Source organism: Miniopterus natalensis, chromosome 7, assembly GCF_054644295.1.
Source record: "Miniopterus natalensis isolate mMinNat1 chromosome 7, mMinNat1.hap1, whole genome shotgun sequence".
Lineage (NCBI taxonomy): Eukaryota > Metazoa > Chordata > Mammalia > Chiroptera > Miniopteridae > Miniopterus > Miniopterus natalensis.
Window position 1 is genome coordinate 12,455,468 of NC_142087.1, and position 16,966 is coordinate 12,472,433.

At 45.0% G+C, this 16,966-nt stretch overlaps 1 protein-coding gene across 2 annotated transcripts in view; it reads right to left on the reverse strand.

The window, feature by feature from the left end:
* Nucleotides 1–16,966, reverse strand: part of ACSS2 (acyl-CoA synthetase short chain family member 2) — a 42,826-nt gene that overhangs the window by 1,201 nt on the left and 24,659 nt on the right. Inside the window, exons 3-17 of one of the 2 annotated variants that reach the window (XM_016213170.2) lie at nt 11,657–11,748; nt 11,344–11,447; nt 11,020–11,092; nt 10,666–10,741; nt 10,390–10,504; nt 7,142–7,279; nt 5,751–5,921; nt 5,324–5,457; nt 4,978–5,110; nt 4,841–4,897; nt 4,567–4,647; nt 3,342–3,450; nt 1,474–1,542; nt 964–1,140; nt 61–135 (exon numbers count right to left, since the gene is read on the reverse strand). In XM_016213170.2, the coding sequence (XP_016068656.2) occupies nt 61–135; nt 964–1,140; nt 1,474–1,542; nt 3,342–3,450; nt 4,567–4,647; nt 4,841–4,897; nt 4,978–5,110; nt 5,324–5,457; nt 5,751–5,921; nt 7,142–7,279; nt 10,390–10,504; nt 10,666–10,741; nt 11,020–11,092; nt 11,344–11,447; nt 11,657–11,748 (1,604 nt within the window). Of the gene's footprint in view, nt 1–60; nt 136–932; nt 1,141–1,473; nt 1,543–3,341; nt 3,451–4,566; nt 4,648–4,840; nt 4,898–4,977; nt 5,111–5,323; nt 5,458–5,750; nt 5,922–7,141; nt 7,280–10,389; nt 10,505–10,665; nt 10,742–11,019; nt 11,093–11,343; nt 11,448–11,656; nt 11,749–16,966 lie in introns of those variants that run through there. The other variant, XM_016213171.2, reaches the window with a different exon arrangement.

Below are 16,966 nucleotides of genomic sequence, written 5' to 3' on the forward strand. Positions count from 1 at the left end.
CCAAAGGCTTCCATCTACACACACTCCACCAATCCCAATCCCTCGAGCCTCTGAACATACCTGAGCGAGTTTTAGGCAAGCCAGGTGCATTCTGGATGTAATCTGGTGTGGCAATGGGGCCAATCTTTTCTCTAACTGTAACAACAAATCATTAGGCATTTCTTCAATACCATTAGTCATGCTCCCCAAAACCAAAGTAGAGATGGCTTTGCTCCACCACTTACTTCCTTTTCAAGGCCCTGCCCACAGAATCATTCTCAGGTTCGATGCCTGTCAGTCTCTCTCTTTAGCACATTGTCTCTCTACTATCTCATTTATCTTAATCCACCTTCATGGAACTCAGGCTCTAGAATCAGCCTGCTAGAGTTGAAATCCCACTTTTCTAGCAGTGTGGCCCTGGGCAAGTGATCCAACTTCTCTGAGCTTCAATTTCTTCATCTTTATAATGAGGGTAACAATAGGATCAACTTGGGCGGTGATTATATGCATTTAAAGCACTTAATCCAGCCCTAGCTGGTTTTGCTCAGTGGTTAGAGCATCGGCCTGCAGACTGAAGGGTCCCAGGTTCGATTCCAGCCAAGGGCACATACCTCAGCTACAGGCTTGATCTCTGGGCCCAGTGAGGGCATGTATGGGAGGCAACCAATTGATGTGTGTCTCACATCAATCTTTCCCTCTCTCCCTCCCACTCTCTCTGAAAAGCAATGGAAAAAATATCTTATGGTGAGGATTAAAAAATAAAGCATTTGGCACGGTGGTGGCACAGAGAAAGGATTCTATAAATGTCAGCCATTATTACCCTAGGGGACAGACTAGTGGAGACTGAATGGTAAGAGGGCAATCAGCCCCCTGGGAGTTGTCTGATTTAGGGAGCAGCTCACTTCAGCCCCTCCTCAACAACCTGCTATGACAACTGATCCATCAGGACAAACCCAGAAGTTCTTGCCCAGGAAGGCTCCTCACTCTGCTTCTTGAGCTCCTCAGTGAGAGTGGGGCTGAAGGCATATCCATCGCACAGGGTGACAAAGCAGTAGAGGCATTCGCCCTTCACAGGATGAGGGTGGCTGACCACGGCTGCCTCTGCAATAGCCTGATGTTCCACAAGTGCGGACTCCACCTCGGCCGTGCTCAGCAGGTGTCCTTGTCAAGGGAAAGGAAGTGTCATGAAAGAGGTCCCAGCCTCTACCCCAGCCCCTGCTCCATCTGTGCCTACAGGGCAGACCTGGTCTGGTCAAATGGGATAAGCGCTTCATTCCTTACATGACATGCTTTGGTTGCCCCACCATCCCAGTTCCCCTCCTCTAGGCACATTCCAGTCCTTATCACTCTTCCTCCAAAACCTGGGCGCAGAACTGAATGCTTCACTCCAAACATGGTTTGGCTAAAGGACAACCTGGGTCTTTCAAAAGGCTTTAGATGGGAGTTGCTGAGAGAACAGGGCTAATGAAAAAGAAAACAGTCCCTGGCCCTCACCAGATACATTCAGCATATCATCAATCCTGCCAGTGATCCAGTAATAGCCATCCTGGTCCCGCCGGCAACCTGGGAAGAGAAGAAATGCACAATGTAATAAATACCCCCCAGTAGGAAAACATGATCACATTACCAAACTGCCACACCCACTGCACTAGCTTCCTAGCAAGTATTCCTGCTTCTATCCTTGCCCACTGTGGTGGCCAGGCTCCCAAATGGCCACACCAATCACCTGACATTCATACCCCTGTGTACTCCTTTCTTATTATACTAGGGTTAGTCTGCGTGATCAGTATAATTTGGCAGAAGTGATGGGATGTCATTTCTGCAATTAGATTATAGAAGGCACTGGCTTCTATCTTGGTTGTGTTCTCTCAGACTATTTGCTCTGGGGAAGTCAGCTGCCATGTCATGAGTGGCCTATAGAGAGGCCCAGTTGTACGGAACAGGGATCCTGCCAACAGCCACATGAGTGAGCCTGGAAGTGGGTCCTCCAGGCTCAGTCAAACCTTCAGATGACTGCAGCACCAAACAACTTGACTGCAACCCACAAGAGACTCTCAATAAGAACTGCCAGCTAAGCTGCTGTGTTGCTGGTCATCTGAAGTGGTGTGAGCTGACATAATATTTGGGGTTGTGTGTGTTTTTTAATTTTCATCTAAGGATATTCTCTCCACCAGTTCTTCAGAGAGAATGGAAGGTGGAGAGGGAAGGAAAGAAAGAGAGAGACAATGTTGTGAAGAGACACATCAATTGGTTGCCTTTTGCACATGCCCTGACCGGGTTGGGGATTGAACCTGCAACCCAGGTACATGCGTTTGACCAGGATTCAAACCTATGACCCTGTGGTACATGGGCCCACACTCTAACCACTGAGCCACACAGGCCAGGACTATGTTGTTTTAAGCTGCCAAGTTTGGGGCAATTGCTGCACAACAATAGATAGCTAATACACCTGCCAAAAGTCTATTCTCCATAAATTAGATGAAGTTATTTTCTAAACAGTAAATCAATCCTCATCTCTCTGCTCAAAGTCCCTAAAAGTCTCCCACTGTGCATTGGATAAAATCAAACATCTCACCATGGCCCACAAGGCCCTATATTATCTACCTCTCCAAATGTTCTTCCCTTTGCTCACTACCCTGTGGCCACACAGGCTTCAGTCTGTTCCTCAGATATTTCAAGCATGTGTCTGCACAGAACACTTACACTTATACCAGATTTTCCCATGCCTGGCCAATCTCACCTTTCAGGGCTATGGTCAAAAATCACTTCAGAGAAGCCTTCTCTCACGTTCCCATATATGGCCATGCCCGCAGACACTCTATCTCATTACTCTGTTTAGAGCACTTTTCCTTTATCGCACTTATCACTAAGATAAGCTTATTTACTTGTTTGCTAAGTTTATTGTCTGTATCCCTTTAAAAGAAAGTAAGCCCCATGAGAGAAGAGACCTTGCCTACCCTATTTGTGGTAATAGCCTCTGTGCTTAGATCAGCGCCTGGACGTAGTAGGTGCTTAATAAATGGAATGGTGGATAGACACATGGGCAAACAGAGCCTCCAGATATGGGAATACACATGACATTGTAATACTGCCATATGCCCCATCTCTTTCAACACAGGAGCAATGACAAGAACCTCCTTCCTCAGACATCAATCTCAGATGGCACCATGCTGAGACCCATCCTGCAATACTCATTCCTGCTCTTACAGGCTCTGTAACTCTGCCTCAGTATTAGACACTGACACATAGGACACATTTCTCTCTCCCTATGTTTCTTCACCCTTAGCCAACTCTTCCTGAAAATGAAAGGGGAAAGCATATGTCTTGATAGGAAGTGTGGCCAGGGGATAGCCAAGGCTCACCATCTCCTGTCACGTAGTACCCAGGGAACTTCTTAAAGTAGGTGGTCTCAAAGCGTTCATGATTCCCATAGATGGTACGCATGATCCCTGGCCAGGGCTGCTTGAACACCTGGGGAGTGAGGAAGGCACAGTGGTCACATCTGTTACACTGTCTCACTGAAAGACAACCAAAGCTTTGCCAAATCTGAGGAGAAATGTCCTGAATGCCATTCCTGAGAAGTAGGACAAGGAAGTAGGCTTTGGAGATAAACAATCCAGGCGTGGAATCCCAACTATGCCACTTGGGTAAGAAACTTTACCTATCTGAGTTTCAGGATCCTCATCTGTAAATCAGAAAAAATAATCTGGGGATTAAATTGATAGTAGGTAGAAGATGCCTAGCACAATGTTCTGTTGATGATAAGCACTTAGTAAATTTGAGTCTCCTTTTGGGTAATCCCTCAGGAAAGCAGGCGCAGTTTGGTACAAATGAAAACAGTCATATAAATATGTGGGACCCAACCAATAACAACCTGTGGCAGCAGAAGGATGAGATGACGGCTAACAGGCAGAAGGTCTGGATTCAAGTGCTACCCTTGTTACGACCTTGTTCTTAGTAAAAGTGAGGTGGGGTGGAGAGTCAGGGCTGATGATATAAGTACTAATACAATAATCAAAACAACAGCTAACATTTATCAAGCACTTATTTTATTGCTAGGTTCTGTGCTAAACTCTTCACATGGATTATCTAATTTAATCATAAATCCAGCAACTACAGAAGACCAAGGTACCATTAGAACCCTGTTTTACAAATGAGAAAATTTAAGGTGAGAGGAGTTAGGTAACTTATCTGAGGTCACAGAAGAGGCAGAGCCAGGATCAGAACTCAGGCAGGTTGATTCTGGAGTCTATATGATTTCCTACTACATTATGAAGCCTCCTTTCACATTAGAATGTTTATCAAAGGAAAAGTTGGGACTAAGTCTTCCAGATCCAATAAGGTACCATGAGGAATCCTTGAGCAGAATCCTTAGAAGCCTCACGGGCCAAAAGGCAGAAAAGCAAGCAAAGTATCCAGAAAGATTACCTGCAGGGTCTCTGCAAAGGATAAACCCTCAAGCATGGAACTTTAGTCACAGCAGCTACCAGGAGAGATTAGGTTCTAAACTCTGAAGCAAAGTATAGTACTCCTTGATGGAACCTTTCCCCCCAACTCCTCCAAGACCACCAAGGGCCAGGGCCTCACCAGATAGCCTTCAGCTTCACCTTCCAACTCTTCCCCAGACTCATTCAGGATTGCAGGAGCCACACCAAAGAATGGGAAGGTCTAGAAGCAAACAGGAGACAGGACCCAAGGAGAGAAATGAGGCAACTCTGACTCAACTCTACCTCTCCCAAGGAGATGCAGAGCCCCAAATTCATCACACATCTCAGTCCAGTCCCCCTCCCTCTACCTAAGCTAAATGCCCCAAGACTCTACCCCTGTCTAGCCCAGGACCAGCCAAAGGAGCCTCACTCACAGCAGAACCAGGCTTCATGGGTGTTGCACCAGGGAGAGGGGTCAGCATATGGCCACCCTATGGAAGTCAGAGATCAGGGGTTTGAGTCAGTCTTCCCACACTGTCCCTGACCCCAACCTTCTGGACCCCTTACTCACTGTCTCTGTTTGCCAGAAGGTGTCCACAATGGGGCAACGTTGGGCACCTACTACTTGGTGGTACCACAGCCAGGCTTCGGGGTTGATGGGTTCACCTACTGTGCCTAATACCTGTAAGGATGCCCGGCTATGCCTTGGGCAGGGGAGTGGGGAGAAAGGAAGGCTCTGAGTATCACTGGGAATCAGGAAGACATGCCCAGGCTCTTCTGCCACCACCACCACCACCACTGCCCTCCCACCATTCCAGGTCAGGGAGCTGGAACAGTGGCATGGAAAAGACTGTGCATTAAGGCCAATACCCAATCTGAGGGAAACCCATGGGGCAGCAGCTGGGAAGGGGTCTCACTTGGTGACAGGCTTATCTCCAAACTTCATGAGCAGGCGGATAGCTGTAGGTGCTGTGTAGAACTTGGTCACCTTGTACTTGTCCACAATACTCCACATACGGCTCACGTCCGGGTATGTAGGGATCCCCTCAAACTAACCCCAGTGAAGGCTGGTCATTCTTGGTCCTTTCCAATAGTCCCTCCATCCCCCTACCATACCCTTAGACTCAGTATTTTGCCTTTTCTGACAAACCCATGCCTTCACTCCCTTACCAGACAAGCCAAGAGAACTTCCTAATCAGGATTCATAATCCCCTCAGAAATGAGTAAGAACTATGTAAGTCCTACTTCCTCTAGACCAAGTGGTCGTGGGAGGCAGTCACCCAGGATCATCTTGTCCATCCCCTACATAGGCCAGAAAGCCATGTGTCCCAGCTCCCCTCTCACCAAAACACTGGTGGCACCGTTGGCCAGTGGTCCATAGGTGACATAGGAATGGCCAGTGATCCAGCCAATGTCTGCTGTGCACCAGAACACGTCCTCTGCATGGAAGTCAAACACGTACTTGAAGGTTGTGGCCACATAGAGCATGTAGCCTCCAACTGTGTGTACCACACCCTGGGGGGAGAATAAGTACTCAGGATGAGGCTTGGGCTCACCCCCACTGACCACCAAATGTAGGCTGGGCAGAGCTAGAGGAAGATCCTCCTCAAGGATTTTGGCTCTGCCAGCACCCCTTTCACAGCATCCATCTCTCTTCCATCCCTTTTTCTCCATGTTCCCATATCACACCTCACACACAGGTACAGTCAGTCCATCATTCATACCCACACCCTAAGATGGTGTTTCTGAGCTGCCCACATCTCTCACACATAAACACTTGGAATACACTCACAGCTAATAGTGTTTCTGTTGTGTATTTGTGTATACACTCAATTTACACATTGACAGTGTGAGAGTGGGGGGGGGGGAGACAATCTTCTCTTACTCCATCAATATCCCATCCCTAGGAAAAAGAGACCAAAATTGTTTCTAAAGGCCCATTGAGGGATATTCCAAAGAATGTGGAAAAAATAATTTAGGGATGGGGTAGGTGGAAGGCAGAGTGACATATCTTTCAAGTCAATGGAACAGAGTTTCCTTAAGTATTTTTGGCTCCCACTGTGCACTGGGAGCAACTAGGTATTAAAGCGTGGCATGTTGAAGGAACTAAACTCTAAGAGCTGTTGTCTAGGAATCCAAGAGGATCCCTGTGCCCACCATTGGCCTTGAGTTGACAAGGCAGCTCTCCTTCAACCAAACCATGTAGGCACGAGCAAGAAACATCAATATAAGTCACATGAACTGATCCTCTTCTACCCTTTTGGGCAATATGAAAGCCCCCACCTGAATTATCTCACCCTGGGCCTCGCAATCTAGTGTCTTAATTTGATTTAGAAAAGGAAATGTGAGCCCCGCTGCCTTGGCTCAGTGGTTGAACATCAACTTATGAACATCAACTTATGAACCAGGAGATCTCGGTTCAATTCCCAGTCAGGGCATATGGCCGGATTGCAGGCTCGATCCCCAGCAGGGGGCATGTAGAAGGCAGCAGATCAATGATGACTCTCATCATTGAAGTTCCTCTCTCTCTCTCCCTTCTTCTCTCTGAAATCAATAAAGATATATTTAAAAAAAAAAAAAAAAAAGGAATGTGACAATTCTGAAACTCAGGATTGTGGAGTAAAATTCATGTCATTACACACTTCCTTGGAAATTCACTTCTACCCCTTCACAGTACACACACACACACGCGTGCGTGCACACGCACACACAGACACACACACACACACACTTGCCTTGGGTTTGCCTGTGGAGCCACTGGTGTACAGGATGAAAAGCGGGTCCTCAGCATCACACCACTCAGGCTCACACTCATCACCTGCCTCGTGCATGAGTTCATGCCACCACAAGTCAACCCCCTCATTCCAGGGGACCTGCAGGAGAAGGAAGACAGGAAAGAACTGTGAACAGCTCAAGATGGGGGCAGGAGATACCTGGCACCTGGAAGGACCAGGGTGGGACTGGCAGGTGGGGGTGCTGGGAGGGAGGAAGGGCCCTGCGATGGTGGAATGGAGCAGAGAGAACAGAAGCAGAACAGCAGGCTTCCTGGGTATTTCCGGGACGCTGCTCCAGAGTTCTTCCTCACCCTGCCTCAGGCTGAAGAGGGCCCCTTGTTAGTCCCTTCTCATCCTCCAATTCTCAGTCTAAATGTCACCTTGGAAAGGCTTTCCCTGAACAGTATCTGGTAGATTCCCACCCCCATCATCACCCCTGCTAGTATTCTTGATCACAGCACCATATTTCTTTCCCACACAGCACCTATTTCCAGTTATTTTATTTCGTTGTTCGCTTGATTACTGTCTTTCCACTAGATAGTGACATCTATGAGTACAGTGCATGCCTGTTTTTTCCCTCTATATCCCCAACACCTAGCAAAGTGCCTGGCACTCAAAAGGCACTCCATAAATTTTTGTTGGATGAATGAATATACACACACAGGCCTGAATACACACATATGTACTTATGGGACTAGTAGCTCATGGGCAGGGATGTGAACACCACACAATTCAGAAGTGCAAAATTAGTCAGAGCCTGCAGGTGAGGCAGGCATCTGGCCCTGTTAGTAGTGAAAGAAGTCAACAGATCTTGGTCCAAGCGCCTTTTCCTACATGTCTAGACCTCATTCTCCATCTGGAGGTTCCTACCCTTGCTCTGCCCCTGCCTTTACATCACTGCTACCAATGAGTTTCCCATAAAGACATCTGCTTGAGGTTTCATCATTAGGAAGCCTTGCTTTAAGTTGGTAGGAAAGGGCCAAGGTGGACTTCTCCCAGTGGAGGGATGTTCTATATCGGAGTGCCTTTGATAACTATTTCTGGGTCTTTCATCCTTAAATTTTTCTGAACTCTATTTGAAACTGTTTTACTTTCCTGGTTATATCACTTATTTGAACAACTAGTTTTCTGAGTCTGTTCTTTGCTGAGTGAAGTTGGATTCCCTGAATTTGTCCAAAAATTGCACTGAATTTAAATTCCAGTTCTGCCACTTTCTACCTATATATGACCTTGGGCAAGTCACTTTACCTTGTTATTCCTTTTTAAAACGAGGACAGTCGTTCTTGCCCCAATGGTCTCACAGGATTTGGGGAACATCAAAAGAGAAAGGTATTACCTAGTAAACATCAAGCCTTGGTTTATCCTGGGGCTGGGGAAGACTGATGAATGTCAGAAAAGATATTCAGGAACTCCTCTGGAAGATGAATTTAAGGGTATGATGATGGGAACTGTTTGGGGTTTGCTTTAGTTATCACAAAGCCCTTTCATATTCATTAGCTTCTAGTATGTTCAATGGCCCTGGCTGGTAGGTAGACATGATAGTGTAAGAGAAACACCCTAGTCCTGTTGTATGTCTATACGCTAATCTACTGTGTATGCATATTTGGTTAAAAAAACCCAAAGTATCCCTAGCCAGTTTGCTCAGTGGTTAGAGCACTGGCCCAAGGACCGAAGGGTCCTGGGTTTGATTCCGGCCAAGGGCATATACTCTAATCACCAAATTTGTTACCTCCTTCAAGAGAAAAAGTCTTAGGTCCCTGCCTGAGTTTTAAAAGGAAACAGTGTCCCCTGGAAATCAGATCTGTCTCTACCGTGTTAATGAGAATAGAGAAAAGGGCGATTATATCTACCATTAGCCTAAGAGGTTAAAATCATAGTAGATTTAGAGTAAGACACCCTATGAGGATGGTAAACTCAAGAGGAATTGTGAGTTTTCTGCTTTGTTTTAGTAAGGAAAGTGGTTTCCTTTTAAGCATGTACTATCTATCATCTCTCCATTACTGATAAGGGCACTGAAGCCCAGAAAGCAGAACCAAAGCTAAAAACTTGTCTCTGGGCTCCAAACCCAGTCTCTCCTCTATAGTAATCTGCTTTGAGTCCCCACTTAGGGAACCCCTTCTTAAAACCACCTACAATGTAACTTTGTTCAATTTAGTACTTAATTACATCAGAGCACCTGTGCCATTTGTAAATCCCAAAGTAGTATATAAACACATTTAGGGATCTTCTCCTCTGCTGTCCTATATATAAAACTTAGGCTTTCATTTGTAATACATATCTAACTCCCCAACTTGATGGTGAATTCCCAAGGTTAAGGTCTATACCTCCTCTACCTGCTTCTCCTCCTGTCTCTCCTTGCTCTGCCCCAGCTAAGTGCACAGTATAAACTTTCTGACAGGTTACTTGGCTCTCTCTCCCACAGAGGTCCTGAGCAGCAGGAGAAAAATTGCCTGTTGCTACTTTCCTGAGATCCATGCTCTATGCCAGTTCAGAGAGGTAGCAATAGGTATTTGGTTTCACAACCCTTCAAAGTGACTTAAATGGCAAAGGACCCAGGGGCAGAGAGAAGGGGGTTAGGTTTGGCAGCTACCTCAATGGGGCAAACAGGCAAAGAGCAATGGACACACAGACAAGCACGCAGGAAAGCAGTGCCCAAGGCAGTGCAGAGGTGGATACCTGGGGCCAGATGCGCTTGGGCTTCTCTTTCGGCTTACCCTGTTAAGAGCCCATGGAAAGGATAGTGAGCAAGGTCCAAGTATAGGGAAGTGGGAGGGAAGAGTCAGTGTGCCCCAAACCTCTTGTTGCCTCCTTTTCTAACAAGGGCTATATCTTATGGTGGGACCCCACAGGAGCCCAACCCAAGCCACAGCCCAGTAATCAAGATGACTATATTTAGTCACCCAAGTCAGCCCATTTTTAACCCAAATCCATGCCTGAGGGTCCCTCATGTCCATCAGGATATCCCGACCAGCATGTGAGTCTCCCTCACAATATCTCATGCTAAGGTCCCAAGTTGCGAAGGGCTCCCTAGCTACTTTCAAGTTCAAAGTCCCCAGCTCCCAGCCAGCCCTGCCAGAGGAGGCATTTCTAGGATGGCTCTCAGATCCCAGCACTATAATGAGGAAGCAAAGAAGGACATCAGGAACTTCCTGGGCAGGAAAAGGGAGTCAATTTGAGCCCAGGGGAGGGCATAGCAGTGCCAGACTCACCTGCACATCTGGACATGGCCTCTTAATTGGGGGGGACTGGCTAGAAGAGTCACCTATGCCCAGCTCTGACCTCCTCAGGTGCTTGACCACAATGCAGCATCTCACTGGGAAACCCCTGGAAGAAAGAAAAGCCTGAAGTGGTAGGATGGTAGGCTTAAAAGAGAATTTGGTAGGACCCACCCATGTCTATCTAGGATAGGAGAGATAAAGGGCACATGATGCTGGGAAAAGGCCCAGTTCACCAAGAGTAGTAGCCAACTGGCCAAACACACTTACTTCTCCCGACACTTCTCCAGGGCCTCATCAGCCAGTTCCTTCAGGTTCACAAGCTTTTCCCCCCTGTAGAAGGCATCTTTGGGGAGCAACAGACATTCCAGGCCTTAGGAAGTCACCATACTCCTCACCCCTTATCCCTAGTAACCATAATGTTCAAAGTCCTTCTTGAGTGGACATCTTAACTCTGGTTCTTCCAGCTGATTTGAGCTGACAGAGTGTTAGCTGAGGTAGAACCAGCAGCTAAAAAGTAGCCAGTCCATATCCTCTACACTGAGCAGTCCAAAACTCCAATTAGCTGATTGGAACAAAGTCTTGGGGTATAGGGGTACTGGAGAAGGGGTGAGAATTAGTCACCTGCAGTGATGAGAAGGCTGCAACTGGAATCCAGGATCCGTTCACATAGAGACTCTGCAGAAAAGCCTGCAAACTGGGGAAGAAAAGAAAGACTGAGAGAGAGGGGGACCCAAGGATTAAGTGAACAAGGAAAGGAGTCACTCATAAAACCTTTAGGGTCTCTAAGTCAGGGTCCTAGAAGAAATTGGATAATTGATATGGAACCTATAACAAAAACATTTTAAACTCCTTAATCTGGTTCTTCAGATCCTCCATCATCCAGGCCCAACCTACTTCTCCAGAGCCCCATCCCCCACCAGGCCTTTTTCCAGCCCAAATTCCTACCACGATGGAGTGCGGAGCCCCAAGGCGAGCACATGCCAGCATTGCTACCACAAGCTTCGGTATCATGGGCATGTAGATGGCCACTCGGTCGCCCTTCCGAATGCCTGCAGGTAAAGGACAGACATTGAACCATGGACCTTCTTGCTGCTACTTGCTCCCTCTCATCCAGCTACTACTACCACCTCACCCCCACCTCCAGCTGACCTCTTCTATTCCAGTTACCAGATTCCTTCCATCCCTTATCTACTTCCCCCAAGTCCGCAGATACCCCACGGTCAAGCCCTCCATCCCCTCCCCCCACCTCCCCACTCACCCTGTTTTCGGAGTACATTGCTGAACTGGCACACTTGGACCAGAAGTTCATGGTATGTGATCTGGGTGGTCTCCTCTGGCTCATTGCCCTCCCTGAGATAAATCAGAAAGAACTAGTTATTAGGGAGTATAATCTCTTCCCCAAACAAAAAATAGAAACAGTCATAAAATCCATTTGGTAACACCAAGACCTGGGAATGTCCTGTGAGGGTGAGCCATCTACCACTGCACCTTGAACTGACTGGTCAGATACTTTGGCCTTTCAAAGTATACTTTATACACAAGCTGTGTCACTGAAAAAATGTATTTTTAATCTCTCAACCTCATTTAGGTTGATAAAATGGAATGATGGTCCTTTATTTTCTATCCTAGGGATGTATTAAGGAGAATTTATATCACAGATATAAAGTAGGGTCTCCAGATCACTTGCACCCAAGTCACCTAGGGAAATGTGTTAAAATGTAGGTTCCTGAGACCCTACTCAGACCTACTAATCAGAATCACAAGGTCCAAGAATCTACTTCTTTATTACAAGCTGGAATAAAGAATCACCAGGTGATTCTGATATAAATGTAAAGTTTGAGGATCACCAGCTTCTATCAGCTGATTTCTGTCCTCCGTAGCCTTGCCTCCCAGTCCTCCCAAGGCTTCAGCCTGGTTTTCTTTGATCATTCCTTCATCTGTTCATTTGCTTATTCAACAATGACTATGTACTATATACGTGGATAGAAATAAGGTACTGATGAACAAGATAAGCAAGGTCCCTGACAACATGGAGCTTGTATCCCAATGATAGTGCAAGAAATACACAAGCAATACAACCAAGATAATTTGAGATTATGATAAGCATTACTTTAGGAGAAATACTTTTTAAAAAGACATCTTAAGGAACTTTCATGATTATATGTGAAGATTTAGCTATAAGAATATTTCCCCTCAGTGGTTTTCCTTTTTTAATTGTATTTTTTGAATAAGTAATAAATATAAATGTTACTACATAAAAAGATATGTGATGAGAAGTTCCCTACCCCCACCCCCAATCACCCTGTCTACTGGCAACCACTGTTAACCTATGTTGTATAACTTTCCAGAAATAGTCAATATACAGACAAGATCACTCCTTGTAGGATGGAAGGTATAGCTAGGGAAACTGAATTAATGTGGAGTGACCAAGATAATCACTTTGAAAGAAGGCTATACTTTTAGCATCTTTCATAAGGTACTTGAGATATCGCAGAAGATGGAAATTTAAAAAGTGAATTTAAAAAGTTGAATTTTAGTGCTGTTCAAAAGAAAAATAAGCACCTCATAAACCCCAAAGAAGCACAGAGTGGATAGAAATGGGAAAGAACTGCTATAACCACAGAACAGGCCTATCAGACAAACATAAATACATGTATTTATGTTTATATATTCTCACTATTTTCTATACAATGATGGCATACAGCACACACTATTCTGTACTTTTTTTTTAGTATAATATACATCCAATAGACAGCACAATTTTTTTAAAAAATATAGCTTTATTGATTTCATAGAGAGGAAAGGAGAGGGATAGAGAGATAGAAACATCAATGATGGGAGAGTCATTGATCAGCTGCCTCCTGCATGCTCCCAACTGGGGATCGAGCCCACAACCCAGGCATGTGCCCTGACCGGGAATCAAACCCTGATCGCCTGGATCCTGGGTCGAAGCTCAACCGCTGAGCCATGCCCAGCCGGGCCTGCACATATCTTAAGTATAGAGCTCAATAATCTTGCTTTTTTAAAAACTTAACAATATGCATTGATATCATTCTCCATCCAGACTTGTGCTGTTTCATTTTCTTGGTCATCTGCATAATAGTATACTATTAACAAATAAATGCTTCAATAAATATCTTTATTCATATGTCATTTTACTCAATTAATATATTTGTAGGGTGAATTACTAGAAGTAAAATTGTTGGGTCAAAGGATATGTGCATTTTATTTTATTTTTGTTAATCCTCACCTGAGGATATTTTCAGAGAGAATGGAAAGAAGAAAGAGAGGTGGAGAAAGACAGAGGAGACTGAGAGAGATTGGGCTGAGGATTGAGCCTGCAACCCAGGTACATGCCCTTGACTGGCAATCAAATCCTCCACCCTTCAGTGGATGTATCAACTTTCTAACCGCTGAGCCACACTGGCCAGGGCAAGGATATGTGCATTTTAAATATTGATAAACATTAGAGGACAATACTCTAAATAAGATGGTCAGGGAAGGCCTCTCCCCAGGGAGGTGATATTTGAGCTAAGACCTGAGTAATGAGAAGTAAGCAACTATGGAAATTCTTGGAAAGAGTATCCTGGGCAGAGAGAACACTGATATTTGGAAAGGCACTGAGGTGGTAAAGAGCTTGCCCTATTCAGAGTACAGAAAGGAAACCAGTTTAGCTGGAGCATAGTGAACAAGAGGAGGGTAAGAATGAGAGGTAGACAGCAGATCACATATGGCATTGTAGGCAATGGTGAGAAGTTTCTCCTGGCTTCCCTTACATACAAAGGCCCACCTCCACACTTTTGATTATACCATTGCCCCTGCTTACAATGCTTTCCCTACTCCTTCAGGCACCAGTGCCACATATCCCTCCCTAAATACTACACTATCCAGAGTACTTATGAAGAAGGTAACTAAAACCCAGAGAGATGTAATAGCTTGGCAAGGTCACATAATAATAAGTGGCAGAGCCAAGAATAGATCCTTGGGTCTTCTGATTTCAAGTCCAGACTCTTTCCCCTCATAGTGTGAAGGACAGGGGCTAGCAGAGAAGTCAGGACTTTGAAGGTTACACAGATTATCAGCCTCTTCCTACCTCCTGGCTTGATAAGTTACTATCCTTTCCTTGGCTTAGCCTCCCAGGGCTGAGAGGTGTGAAGCACAGAGAGCTTTCTAATGTGGGAAGGAACAAGGAGAGAAGAAGCTGGCAAATGGCCCTGAATGCCAAAGGCAAAAAGCCCATTTCCTTAACTGGTCCACTAATGAGTGCCATAGGAACTTCAGAACATCTCCAGTTAAGCTAAATGCAGACATATACCACATACCCATGCTTGTGTGTTTCTACATGCATACCACATATCAGCTCACCTGAGTACACTGACATGCATAATATCACATATAATATTACAAAATAGTATAGGCATGAAAGCTGCCTGTTTACATACATAGGCACAAATAAGCATAAATATATGGACCCAGAAGTCAAATATGGGCCCCTCTGCAAGTATGTGCACCACATTTATGTACCACCTATGTGCACAGCTTGCCCCTCCAGAAAATCTCTATCAAATCACTGTTTCATTTTCTTCGTGGAACTTCCATTATTTGAAATTATCTTATGTATTTTATTTACTTGTATATTATCTGTGTCTTTCACTAGAATATAAACTCCATGATAACAGAGACCTTGTCTGTCTTGTTCATTGCTACACCCTTAGCACCTAAAATAGAGCCTGGTATATAGAAAGTACACAAAAATAGATAAGCACACACCTATACAAGAACAGCTTAATTGAGCCCACTTGTAGTTACACACACACTCTCACACATCACAGTGTACATTCCTCTCCCTGGCTCTGGGCTCAAGTTATACATTATTTATATAGGTACCTTACTCCTTCCAGTGTCTTCTTTCTCTGACATACATACCAGGCTGGGCCCCGTGGTTGTTTGGGAGGGGGAGGGAACAGAGTACTGGCCTACCACAAGATCTCCAGCCCTCTAGGATGTTAGAATTTTTCAAAGAACATCCAATCTAGTCTCCTAACTCTAAAGAGATCCAAAGAGACCATTTTTTGTGCTCAAGGTCACATGTTAGACTAAAGCAGAATAGGCACCAGGACTCAAGGTCCAGGCCTCTTTCCTCTACAGTGGGAGTTGCAAACCCAGAAATCAACAGGATCCAGGCAGGTAACTTAAATTAGTAAAGTGTACTATATAAAAGAAAAAATTTGATAGCAACAAGAAATAGTTAACTTTCCTTTCTTCTTCTTCTTTCTTTTTTTAAAGAATAGTTTATTGATTTTTAGAAAGAGAGGAAGAGAGAAGAGAGAAACATTAGCTGCCTCCTGCATGCCCCGTCCTGGAGATTGAGCCCACAACCCAGGTATGAGCTATGCCAACCAGGAGTCCTTTTAACTTTTCTTTAAGAAAACAGTAGCACATGTGCAATGACACTTAGTCTAAATTTTGGGGAAGGAAGGGGCAGGGACTGGAAAACAGGAGAATACATGCTCCGGAAAAAGGAGACATCTAAGTACATAAACTTAGCTCCTGTCAACTTTTGCCCTACGAGAATAAGGGCTCAATGTTGCCAATTTTTTCAGTTTTTTTGGTGTTTTTTTAATCCTCACTCGAGGATATTTTTTCCATTGCTTTTCAGAAAGAGTGGAAGAGAGAGAGAGAAACATTCATGTGAGAGACACATTGGATTGGTTGCCTCCCACATGCACACTGACTAGGGCCGGGGAGAGAGCCTGCAACCGAGGTGTGTGCCCTTGGCCAAAATCGAAACCTGGGACCCTTCAGTCCTCAGGCTGACGCTCTAACCATCAAGCCAAACAGACCAGGGCAAATTTTTCAGTTTTTAAGAGAGGCTTGGAATCTAATACTGAATTTTTAAGTGCTGACAACTAATTTTTAAAAGTTTAAAACACTGTGGTCAAACAAAACTATTAATAAGATTTAGCTGGTGGGCTACCAATTGGGAACCTTTGCTGTAGACCTAACTAACCTTCCCTTTACCTGGAGGCTATATAGTATGGGACAACCCAAGGTATACAGTCTTCTCATCTTCCTCCAGGGGCCCTTCTCTACCTACCTCACACTCTCCAAATTTGATGTAATCTATTATTCATTCAAAATATATTTGGACAGACTACTTCTCTTCATATATCCTTCTACCATCCTAGACCAAAATCACCATTAAGTCAGATCATGTCACTCCTCTACTCAAAATGCTCAGATATCTTCCCATACCATTTTGAGTAAAAGTAAAATTCCTCTGCATACTAGTTCCTGTATGATCTACACCCTCATCACCTCTTTGTCCTCATATATATTCCTATTCTTTCTTCGTTTCTCTGTCAATCTGTTCCAGTTATGTGGACTCCCGTTTGGCAAAAACACCAAGCACACTTAACCTTAGAACTTTTGCCCTCTACTTGGAGCATTCTTCCCCCAGAGAGCCACATGGTTTACTCCCTATATTTGAGTTACTGCTCAAATGTTGGCTTCTCATCTTTGAACACTCCATATAAAAAGCACTCCTTTTCCCCCCTCCCTCAAGCCC